This window comes from Thermobia domestica, chromosome 3 (genome assembly GCF_964235325.1).
Source record: "Thermobia domestica chromosome 3, izTheDome1.hap1.1, whole genome shotgun sequence".
Lineage (NCBI taxonomy): Eukaryota > Metazoa > Arthropoda > Insecta > Zygentoma > Lepismatidae > Thermobia > Thermobia domestica.
The window spans coordinates 137,114,375-137,127,445 of record NC_137456.1 but is presented as its reverse complement, the minus strand read 5'-3'; the positions used below and the strand labels follow the sequence as shown (position 1 = coordinate 137,127,445).

Genomic DNA, 13,071 nt, shown 5'->3' with positions numbered 1-13,071 from the left:
GCACATTTACTTCACGTACGTTTAGCATCATTATTAATATTTAAGGGATTTTGATCCGAATATTTCCCAAAATTCATGTTCTATCATGTTCTAAATACAAATTAGTGAATAAAATAAAATATAATAAAATAGACTTACGTTAGTCTAAATCACATTTTTCATAGCCAATAGTTTGGAAACAAAGGATTAACACTTAAAATTATTTCACGTACATACTACGTAAGTCAAAATCTTCCTCATATCAAGTGTACAGAAGGTCGATCCGCGTATATGTGTCCAATTTTGAAATAGCACTAACCTTATGAAAATCCATGGGACCACTATCGGTTGGTCTCAATGTGATGGCCATGTATTCTGGCAATAGAACTGCACCGTAACTTCCATTGTAGAAGACTACGACGAAGTACAGTAAGTGGAATCTTCTCCCATTCCTCCCGGCAGGCTTTCCACAGACCACTGAGACTAGTGACACGACGGAAGAAAGTGCCCTTTTCAGTAGACCAAACCCGCAGAAATCCATGGGACTGGCATCTGTTGATTTCACTGGTATATCACGAAATGGAATAGCACGAATACCGATGTATGTCTCCATCTACTTCAGAAAGTTCTGAGTAGAACGAGATGTATGTGAGGAGGCCTTATCCATATGCACAGACACTTGCTTTATGGCATGCCCATACAAACGAGGCAGATCTGTATAAATTGGGGTCAGTATATGTTGCTGAAAGAATGCAGAGTTGATTTTACAGTTTTTAGGGACCTGACAAATTGTTAACTTGCCCTGATAAGAGTAACTGGCGACAACCATAAATCCTTTAGAGAAAGTTGCTTTGCAATGACGGATGAACGCAGGACGGCTTTTTGCATCTCGCGAAGTGTAAGTTATCGAGCGAATTTTGCCACAATCTGATAGATACATCCATGCTTCATCTAGTGTGGCCACAAACTTACACTTTTCCCCAGATAGATGGCGTTCATAGAGGCGCCTGCTGTTGATCTTTCTCTCACGGCTATGGGCCGCACTTAAGTAATGTCAATGACTTTTAAAGACCCTCCGGAGGTTTAATTTCCCACTCAGGGCGCGGTTAACAGTTGACTGTAGTATGTGGAGTCGAGCTGCCATCACACGTTGCGGAGGGGGTTTTCTTGTAAGGCCATTCGCTGGAACTTCTGAGCTACTTGTGGAGTCACTGTGGTACACGCTCGCTTCCTCGACCCCTTAGTGGGTGAATACTTACCTGGTATGTCTTCTTTTTTATACTGCTTGATTATGTTCTTGATAGTCGTCGAACCCAATGGACAACCATTTTCTTTGCACTGCTTTTGAATTTTAGAAACCGAATATTTGGCGTGGAAAAGTACAATTACGTAGCTCTTCACGCAAATTTATTCATTGATATCAATCCTACTGATGGGAAAATATATCTATCAACTTTTCTTTTTATTTCGCATTCGCCAACTTTTCTTTTTTTGATTTGTTAAGAAAAACTCAGTTCTTGTCGGAATTGAATGAGAACAATGAATGACTGCTCATTCTGTACGCATTAGCACATAAGTAAAGTGCAGTAGACATATTGTACTAAATACGATAAATGACATACACAAAAGAGAAACTGTTTTGCACTTATAAGATCCTTATAAGTTGTCGAATGTAAACTTGAATAAACTTTAAAAAACACTACTTAAATTGTCCACATAGTTTTTCTCCAACTGCATATTTCAGACTTACACCCTTATTGCATCAAACTTCTCAATTGAAGTGAGAACAAAACCAAAGGTATTTAAAGAAAATACCTTCTTCTCGGTTTCTCCCCTCCAGTCTAGATTCTTCTGAGCGCATTGTAAAATTCTAAAAAGAGAAATAAATGTGATAAACCGTGGTTCATATGCAAATCATTGTAAACTGTAATAATTCTATTTACTATAGCAAAAATTTAAGGAATAAATCTTTATGTGTATTTCGTTATCCTATTATTTTCAAAAGTTTTGCTATTTTTTATCGCGAGTCTCTTTACCCTGTGGATCTATTAAAACTATAACTCAAGATTTATAGCTTCAAATGTAGGGAAGAAAATCCACCTAATATATTATTAACTCTTGCATAGAATAATTAATATATCACGTAATTCTTTTCCTTGATTGGAAGCGATAACACTTTATTATCTTTTTTTACTGATGTGATCTCCTTCATGAGTCGCCTTTGTCCATAAGAGTGTGATAAAGCTTTCCATACATAAGATATGATCATAGTTTCTCCTCGTTGTCTTGGTTGAACTATAAATAAAGAAAAAAGTACTGTTAATAGTTTTCTGGTGGTCTGAGTAAAGCAAGAATCAAACTTATTTTGTTTTGGTCAACAGAACAACGTAGTTAGATATCCATTGGAACCTAGCATTTAATAGATGTAGTTGCTTCTTTGCACTCTGTAAGATGTTGACTGGGTACGTAAAATGCATATGCATGATAGAGAATAAATTAAATATTTCAGTTTAACGTCCCACGATTATGCCTATTAGGCTAAGGAAGACGATGGATTAAGACAAGTAAATGATGATGAAACAATTGGTGGAATGGGAATGTGGGAGAAAAGGAAGTATCATGAGAAAACTCATGAAAACAAGATTGTCCACCACAAACTTATTTGGCCGGGGATAACATGCCAAAGAAATGAAGCGAAAGAGCTTTTTCAGGCTTTTCTTACTTAGACTTTCCTTACATAAAATAAATTGTTTCCATTTAACAGCAGATGTTAAACACGACATTTAATGATTCATTCGTACCTCGGCAGCATTTTGCCATGATATTGCATGTTATAGAACTGCAGAACTATTCTTGTATTTGACAACTAAAGTCTATCTGTCAGTAATGAAGAAAATTGCGACGTTACATACTTCACGGCTGTTACGTAATCTCAACAAGGAATTTCTAGTGAGTATAGGCAGCTCTGTACTAACAAATCAGCAGTTAATTAGCTCGTTAGTGAGACAAGTTTACATTGGGTAGGAGGGAGTATCATGATTGAAACTGGGATACAATCATTATTGCATCAATAAGTATTAATTAACAGATCCAACTGTGTGTGCGTGAGTGGACAAACCGTTTGAAACTTCTCCTTTCAAAATTGTACGCCCCGTCCCCCTGACCGTTGCCCCATATACATACCCTCCTCCATCAACCGAAATCAACCACACCGAAAACCATGTTGCCTCCGCTGTGTACACCAAAATGAATTTTCACAAATATAGCAAATTAAACAGTACAAGAATACATAAATGTACATATAACGTATATTTGTTGACCCAATGCATTTTCCCCACCCCCTTTTTCATACCGCATGATTTTTTTTACCTTGCCCATTTGTTTGTACGTTTGATTGTTGACCAATAAAATATTTTCTCATTTGCATAGAAATGATGACTTAAGTAAACCTTTGTTTGCTTTTCCAGTACCATTTTGGTTTGTTTGAAAATTATACTATTACGTCATTTTAACGATTTGTTTATATTTTTGTTTCATATTTTTCTCTTTTTCTGTTTGTCGTTCTAGTTGGGAGATTTATCCAATCCTGAACTTAGGCTTCTCACAGACCAACTGGATAAGATCAAATATGGAGGTAAGTACGGATCCTAAATATTTTATAACGTTAAAATTTTCTGTTGTTTTCTACTTTTTAAAAAATGAAGTCACTCCTCCATTTGCTTAAGTTTTGTACTCGTACAAAGAATTTAACCTACTTTTAATACTCAGACTAGTTATATTCTTGAAGAAGGTAAAGGTTCTTCCAAGTTGCTTGTAGAAGAATACAAAGTTTGAAACTAGTTCTATCCTCGCAGGGCAGGGCCGGATTTAAGGGGGTGCACCGCAGCACGTTCCCCTCTTATGTTGTGAATATACACTATCTAAAGTGAAAAGCTGGCAGTGAAAATAGCAATACCTACCGAAAATTGCATGTCATGTTTCCGTTTCGGGCCTAAAAGAAAGCGAATTTTTGCAAAAGCAATACTTAAAGTCAATTCCTAATACACACAACAGATGCCTAAAGGCATTTTTAAAAAAATTAAATTTTATTCAAATGTATTGGTAGTTAATGGTGCACCCCCCTCGGAAAATCCTGAATCCGGCCCTGTCGCAGGGGTCACTTAAGACATTTTCTAGTGGGATTAGGATTGGAATTAGATCTCTGGGCTTTCGGTATCTAAGGCCATTTAGTCCGTCACGTATGAGAAATGACGTTCCGCAGGGAGCACACCATCCGATGAAAGGGAAGGAAGCAGCCTGAGAGCAGTATGTTAGGTACCATCCCGGCATTTGTCTGGTGTGAGTGAAGGAAAGCCAGTATGAACCTCACTCAAAATGGCTGGCCTGAAAAAGCTGTATCACTTTTCGATCGAGAGGCTCCACCGGGAATGCAATCCGGGAGAGCGTTAGCGACTACGCCACGCGGGGCAACATTTTCTAGTAGGATAAGATCAACCTAATTTTATTTGCATGGTAAGAGGGTAAGTTTCTTCTATTTGTATTAGTTACATTCTGATAGGGGAAAATATAATTTCTCCGAATAGAGTTACGCATTCGTAAGAGCAGATTAAAAATTATGGGGTATGTATAAGATCTAGTAAATGAAAGTATTTTTTTAAAAAAAATATTGGTACATTTTTATAATCCTCATCAGATTTTGTGATATCAGTAATCTATCGATTGGTTTGACGCAGTTTTCCACTGTAGTTTACCCTAAGTCATTTTTTCATTTCTCTGTATTTTTTCTTCCTTACATCTATCATTTAGTCGACCAATTTTAATCATGGTCTTCCTGTAGGATTTTCCCTTCCATTCCCTTCATACCAAATAGCATCATTCCTCCATGTCTCATAATACGCTCAATTATCAGTCTTTCGAATAAATAAAAACCACATGAGAACATCGTAGAAGATTCACCTGTATTATGAAAAATATCTATTTAAGCCAAGGCGAAGAATACTTAGTATCGTTCAATCGAAGAACAACAACGATTTGTTAACTTCCACAATGGCCGAGGGATCACTGTTCGAGTAGGACGAGAGAATGACTCATGACTCAACTTTTGTCAAGTTCGACGTTCGTATAAAAATATCAGTTTCAGTAACCACAAGATCATGAACCCAGGACTCTAATGCTTAATGTAGCGTAGTTTAATCTTAACCAGTTAAATGAAAGGACTCACAACACTTTGACTCACGTCCCTCGATTAACCTGTATGAGTTATACCACATTACAACCGTAGCACTATTACGACCGTACATATTGGTATAGATAGAGCAAAACATTTGAATTACCTTGGCAATGACCTCCAATTTGAAGTCCACCATTGTGGTTACAAACGAAGATTTTAAAACAGAAATAATACATGTCAAAGAAAAAAAAACATCATGACGGGACTGGTAGATCCATCTCACTCACAAGTGAGCGAATTGAACTCCCATGCGCAAAAAAAAAAAAAAAAAAAAAAAAAAATGCGCGTATACTGTAACTCACGATTTTTCGCAATTATTTCATTTTCCTTATGTTTATGGGTAAAATTCAGTTATTAGTATGTGGAGATAATAGAAAGCAATCCATCTAAGGAGATATTACCAAAAAATATAATAAAATAATAAAAATATAAGCAAAAAACAAAATTATGTTCGGTTTTGTGTATACTGGCAATAATGTTTTCGAGGGAATTTTTGGAGCAGCACAGCACGATTGTAGAGGGAATTACAGAATTGGTAACAGAACAATTGAATCAAGGAACAGGAAAGTAGAATAAAATATTGCATTTATTGGCTTAAATCTAGGGTGTAAATTGTCTGCCAAGTATAAATTAGCTTCTGTAACCAAGATGTTCTACGGAAATATATAAACAAAGAGAAAAACTGTTGTCTTAAGTTTGGAAGTGACATGCTCTATAGCCATGAGCATTTATTTCTTAAGAAAAAGATAAGCAACAAAAGAAAGTCTGTGTGGTCAAGTGAGTAGAGTGACGGACTAATAATTCTTATACAGTTTTGACCCCAGATCGAATCTCATCCAATCCTGTTCAATTTTTTTACGAAACATTATAGAAGTGTATAATTTGTATGTTAATAAAAACTGAAACAATACAATAAAGAAATAACTTTTTGTTTCCTCTGATGACGTATTTATTTAGAATTAGTGTACTATTAGTAATAGCCATTGCTTTCAGTTTATGCTGTTATATAGCTTCTTTTATCATCCTCTTTTCTTGAAAAAAAAAACAAAAAACAAAAACAAAAAAAATTTGTCTCCAATAAAGTATGAAATATATATATATATATAGACAGAAACAGACATCTTAGTATCAAACGTGATTTATCGTGATGAAATAAACAAGTTTCCCGTTATTAAAAAAGAAAACTATAGAAAATCATTGAATTTGGTCTTTAGGTTTTTAGCATGCTATATATATTCTTTATAAGACTATACTTTATAAGGCAAGATGTGCGATCATACCCACAAATTTAGCTAGTGGGTGAAAGATGTTTTCGGCACAAATATTTTACAGGTCTAGGTGCATGAAACACCAATACGCCATGGTTTTGACCTTCGTTTATTTCACATTGTTATCCGACATATCATAGCAGGTAAAAAGCAGCATCAATCGGCAAGAAAAACTGCAAGTTGTGGTCTTAGTCTGTTTTTGATGCTCCGGACTCGATCGCCTAGCACGCCCGTCTACACCTTGACTCATACGTCTATCATTCAGTGCAGACACATATCCAGCTTTACTTTTCGGAGGGGGCCCGACACGAAAGCTCGTAAGCACGTAATTCTAATGTTTCAAAAATATCAATAATAATAATAATAATAATAATAATAATAATAATAATAATAATAATAATAATAATAATAATAATAATAATGCAACAGTTCTGTATTTCTCTTAAACATTTCTTACTTTTCATTTATGAACCGGTCAAACTGCATTCTAACACAAACGAAATCAAAAAAATATTTTCTAGAGACATGTAAGGAAAACTGTCTGCTACGTATATCACATAAAAATAGCAAATGGCAATGAGTGTATCGTTCTAATACAGTAATGTTATAAACAGAACGGAAACGAAATTGTAATCCCATTTAAAAGTGTTCTTTAATTCCACCTGGTATCAATGGCATTACGGTATATTCTTAAAAGTAACACTTCCCAAGTGTAACACTCCGATTTTGATAAAATTTGACAGGCAGATACTACACATAAAATAAACGAATACATGTTTTTTTAATTTTCTGCGGAAAAACGGTTTTAGGGGGCAAAAGCCCTCACCCAAAATTTTGAAAGTTAACGCCCGAAAGACAAAAAAAAAGTGGACCAAAGTGAACGAAATTGTGCACAGATATGGCAGACGTAAAATGAAGGAATACGTGGGCACAGACCCCTCCAAACCTTTGATCATGAAATATCAAAAGTGCTAGTAACAATATGTCTGATGTGTGTAAAGGACGAAGAATTCCAACGACACTTTGTGTATGGACAATACGCAAAAACTAAACGAATACATGTTTTTTTTATTTTCTGCGGAAAAATGGTTTTAGGGGACAAAAGCCCCCATCTAAAATTTTGAAAGTTGACGCCCGAAAGGCAAGAAGAAGTGAACCGAAATGAATGAAATTGTGCAAAGATATTGCAGACGAAAAATGAGGGAATACGGGTTCCGTATTTTCCTGAAAAAAAAAAAAAGAAAAAAGAAAAACGTTTGGGTGGGACACAGACCCCTCCAAAACTTTGATCGTGAAATATCAAAAGTGCTAATAATAGTATGTCAGAAGTGCTTAAAGGACATGAAGAATTTGAACGACACATTGTGTAGGGACAATACGCAAAAAACAAACGAATACGGGTTTAGTTTCTGCGAAAAAATGGTTTTAGGGGGCAGAATTCCCCACCCAAAATTTTGAAATCGTGCATAGATATTCTAGACGTAAATTGAGGTAATTGTGTTTCGTATTTTTCTGGGAAAAAAAGCGGTTGAGTGGGGAACGGACCTTCTAAGCTGTTGATTACGAAATATTAAAAGTGTAAATAAGTATACGTCAGAAGTTCCTAAAGAGTACGGAGAATTGCAACGAAACTTCGTATAGGGACAATTTGCAAAACAATAAATGAAATGCGTTTTAATTTGTACGACAAAACAGTGTTGGGGCCTAGAGCCCCTCCAAAAAAAAAAAAAAGTAAATATTACCGTAAAAGTGCAGGAAGGAATGGACCGAAGCAAATGAAATTGTGTGTAGATATTGTATAGACTGTATGTAAAATAAGGACTTTCGTGTTTTTAAGATGTCCCTATCAATTTTGGCACATCAACAACAAACAGGAAATTAATCGGCACGTGTTTCTGTTTGTGCGGAAAAACATTAGTATAAGGGTTAAAGTTGCCTCGTGATATACTACAAAATACGCTAACTGTTTGTGCTTGTTGATCTGCCAAATTTGAAGAAATCTGTTGGAGACGCTTGTGAAACACGAGAGGCTTTATTTTTGATATCCAATATCTACAGACAATTTCATTCACTTCGGTCCTCTCCTTCCGACACTCAACGCCTCGGTCCACTCAACAGTTTTTTTTCTTTTCAGGAAAATACGAAGCACGTATTCCCTCATCTTACCTCTACAACATTTGTGAACAATTTCATTCAGGTCGGTCCATTTCTTCTTGCCTTTCTTTGGTCCAATTTCAAAATTCTGGGCGGGACCTTTTGCCCCCTAAAACCGTTTTTTCACAGGAAATAAAAAAGCCGTATTTGTTTATTTTTTGCTTATTGTACTAACACAAAGTTTTGTTCCAATTCTTCGTGTAAATTTAGGCACTTCTGGCATACTGTTATTAGCACTTTTGATATTTCATGATCAAAGGTTTGGAGGAGTCTGTGCCCCACCTAACCGTTTTTTCCAGGAAAATACAAAACACGTATTTCCTAATTTTATGTCCGCAATATCTGTTCACGATTTCGTTCACTTTGGTCCACTTGCTTTTGCCTTTCGGGCGTCAACTTTCAAAATTTTGGGTGAGGGCTTTTGCCCCCTAAAACCGTTTCTCAGCAAAAAATAAAGAAGCACTTATTTGTTTATTTTATGTGTAGTATCTACCTGCCAAATTTTATCAAAATCGGAGTGTTACACTTGGGAAGTGTTACTTGTTAGAATTATAACAACAACGCATTGTCCACAGTTTGGACACTGACTCAAAGTAATCTGACATAAAAGAACCTCAAAAGGGAAAAAGTAGGTTTATTAAAAAGTGCTTAAGGATTGGTAAGGGACAGCTTCCAGGACCTCACGCTGGATACGTCACTGAGTCAATGCATTGTATTTGTTTCTTGCAAAACATGATAATTAGATGCGTAATGTGTAAAATTATATCATACTTTGACTTTTAATAGGTCTTTCCTTAATACATCCATATTATCCGGCGTTCTGCCTGCCTGTTTCATGTCGGATAAGCGAAACTCTACTGTATTTTCAAAGATAGCATATACACAGGGGCTAGATGTCTGCACGGGTCGGAATTTTTAGAACGGACCCGGCCCGTCCCCTTTAATTTATAATCTATAGGCATTAGCGGATTAAGGGCGGAGCCAATGGAGGCCAGGCTTCGGGGCCCTTTAAAATCCCTCTGTTTAATACTAAAATATAGTAATCAACTTATTATATTATAGGCTTCAGACCGATGCTATTTTTTTTCCCGCTCGTTACGCTCGCGGTATCGCTAGATTTAAGTCTTTCTATCAGCAGCATTTACCTGTTAATAATGAATGCAATTATTTAATTGTTAATAATGAATTTAACTAAACTAATTATTCTAAACTTGGAGCACATTCAAATATTACAGCATAGTTCTCGGTAGTTCCATAAGCCTATGAGGCTGTGGAAGGCAGAAAAGAAAATTTATGCACTGGAACTATTCTTAACATAGGGCCCCTTTAAAACAGTCGGTTCTAGGTCCCCAAAAGGCTTAATCCGCCAATGTCTATAAGCAATATTTCACGAAAAGCTGGTATTTTTTAACAAATGTGTTCGTCATCAAGTTTTCATAAAGTAGTCCCTTTCTCCTTTAAGTAATTTCAGAGCCCACGGTGTTTCAGTGGTAGAGCGTTCACCTCTGGTGCATGGAGTCCTTGGTTCGATCTATGCTCGCGCCAAGTGAACCTTGTGCTGGAGAAACACTGTGTGGGGGTTTTCTCGAGGTTCTCCCGTTTTATCCCACTTTCTTCACTCGATCATTTCATTCATTTCTTATCATCACTGTCTCCTTTAGCCTATCCGGCATAATCGTGGGACGTAAAACTTAAAGATTTCATTTCAAACCATTCAATCAAAAAACAGTTGCAGGAAGTATGTAATTTCGAATAAAACAAACTACTATATACAATTCTGAGTATATTATTCTTTTATGAAATTCTCGCGAACCTTATTTCTAAATCGAAGAGTGAGAAGACTAAATTCACTCTCTTATTATTATAGATCCATTTCAATTGAAGCAGTTGGAATAGTTGGAAAAAAATAAATAAATAAATAAAAACATACCCTATATTCCAGTGTGCCACAATCGGTATAACGCGGCACACTGGTGTGTCCAGCAAAGTGAACTGTGAGACGCAAACTTTTTCCTATTATTTGCAAGAATATTTGTCGAGCTTCTGTTATTATTATTATTATTATTATTATTATTATTATTATTATCAACGATTCTTCCATGGATCAGCTGTCTGTATACGGTTAAGCAACCACAAGTATCACATTGAGGGAATGAGTATAATTATTTACTTTAATAGTAATACAAAATCTATTTGCTTGTATATTCTACCGGGAATAACTGCATCCGTCTTGAAAGCTAGAACTAACAACAAAGGGATCCGAAGTTGTGACCACACACCGCCCCAAATCGTGAGTGCCACAAGTTCCCTTCTACGCCTTAGCACAATAAGGGCTGTTGCGTTCAGGGAGAGAGAGAAACAACTTAATTCCATTGCAGTTATATGCTTATTAAATGTTAACTTATGTTTATAAATTATGTAAGTGATCGTATCGTTTTCTGTTTATTATTATTATTATTATTATTATTATTATTATTATTATTATTATTATTATTATTATTATTATTATTATTATTATTATTATTATTATTATACATTTCTTATTACGTTGATTGCCATGTGTATGGAATTCCATATACACGGCTCTCCTGTGCAGTAGAGCGTGATTATTTTCCATACGAAAACAATGTAGATATTCCAAGTTTGTTGTGTTCGTTCTATAGCTGTGTATGTAATTAGATACATATAGCGTAGAAATCAAAATTTAATGTCCATGCCACGTATATGCAAAACCATACACAAAGACATTTATGAACAAAGACATTGAGTTTGAGTTTAACGTCTCGCTCAGCAACGAAGCTATATGAGACGTCGGCCTACTCATTAACGTGGACTCCGAGGCACGTGAGCTCTCGCCGGGAATCGAAGCCGGGTCTTCCACGCCAAAGGCGCGTACGCTAACCGCTTAGCCACTAAGGAGCTCATGAACAGAGACATTTAAAACAAAGGCGAAAACAAAGATGTGTGATGTGATTTTGAGTTTAACGTCCCTTTCAGCAGCGAGGCTATATGAGACGTGGACCTACTGATTAACGTAGAATCCGAACCACATGAGCTCCCGCCGGACGAAAACAAAGGCCTTTGGAATTGACAATAATCGTTTGGAGATTTCAGTCGCACCTACCTAATATTAACAACATTTCTACGATAATTTCGTAACATTGTATTATTTCTTTTGTTGATTAGCTTTGTTAGGCTTATTTAAACACTTTTTGTCTTTGCACCGACGTGTCACATCTCTTGGATGAAAATACACTAGCTCTCACTGGAAATCAAATCCAGAACCAATGCACTTGAACCATTTGACCACAACAAGGCACATTTAAAAGGAAGTTTCGATTTTGTTCGGAAAATTGTGATTAGGTGTAACATTAAAAAATATATTTAAGAAAGGACACGGAGCAAACGCACTGTACTTTCTCGCTCGAATTTTTTACACTGACTTATGTTAGGTTGTAACTATTATTGAAACATTTATTTGGGAAATTGCGAATAAAATAATGTTTTGGAAAACTTTGCTAGAAGAAACTTCAGGCCCAAAAGTAAAGTACCCATTGCTCATATTTTCGTTAGAAATAACTTGATCCATATATTAGAATTATTAAGGATATAATTGTATGTGAACTATAAGCAAAAGCGTCTGAGTAATTTCTGAGAAAATCATGAAAAAAGTCACCCCCAAGAATAAATTATCCCTTGTGGATCTTTTCAGGACAAACGAGCTATGCTATATTGTTAGTGTTTTCGTAAAACATTTATTTATGAAATACGAACACAATCGCCTGAGTCGTTCTTGAGAAAATCGCAGGGTAAAACTTAGTGTCAAAAGTAATATACCATTTCTAGTTTTTCCGGATGAGGGAATTATACCATATAGCTAGGTTATTTATGTCACATGTATTTATAAAATATGAACAACAAACATCTCCTGAGTGTTTTTTAGGAAGGTCATCGGGAAAAGCTTACCCCCAAAGGTAAACTCTTCTATCTGTAATTTTGACAGTATATCGAGTAATTTTTAAGCAAATCGTCGGGAAAAAATTCACTGTCAACGTATCTCTTTTGGATTTTTCTTTTCGGAACAAGCGAGTTATACCATTATTACAGTCTGTAAGATTATTACAGAAAATATTTTACTGAAATTAGAATAAATTTGTCTCAGTTATTACTGAGAAAATTGTCCAAAAAAATTCAACCCTAGAGAAAACCACTTCTGTATGTTATCGGAATAAACGATTTATGCTGTATGTTAGTTTATGAATGAAACATTTCTTTACGAAATATGAACAAAATTGCCTGAGGCGTTAATGGGAAAACTATCGGCTTAAAGCTCACCCTAAGATTAAGCTACTCCTTCGAACGAGTTGTTTGTTAGGTTATTAATGAGACGTTTATTTATGAAATGTGGTTGAGAAAATTCTGCAAAAAGAACGCATACCA

General features: G+C 35.7%; 1 protein-coding gene across 1 annotated transcript in view; it reads left to right on the top strand.

Annotated features, from left to right (window-relative positions):
* Positions 1 to 13,071, top strand: part of CARPB (Carbonic anhydrase-related protein B) — a 1,124,142-nt gene that overhangs the window by 913,403 nt on the left and 197,668 nt on the right. The window contains exon 6 of the mRNA XM_081751751.1: positions 3,547 to 3,613. Within this exon, the coding sequence (XP_081607877.1) occupies positions 3,547 to 3,613 (67 nt within the window). The remainder of the gene's footprint in view (positions 1 to 3,546; positions 3,614 to 13,071) is intronic.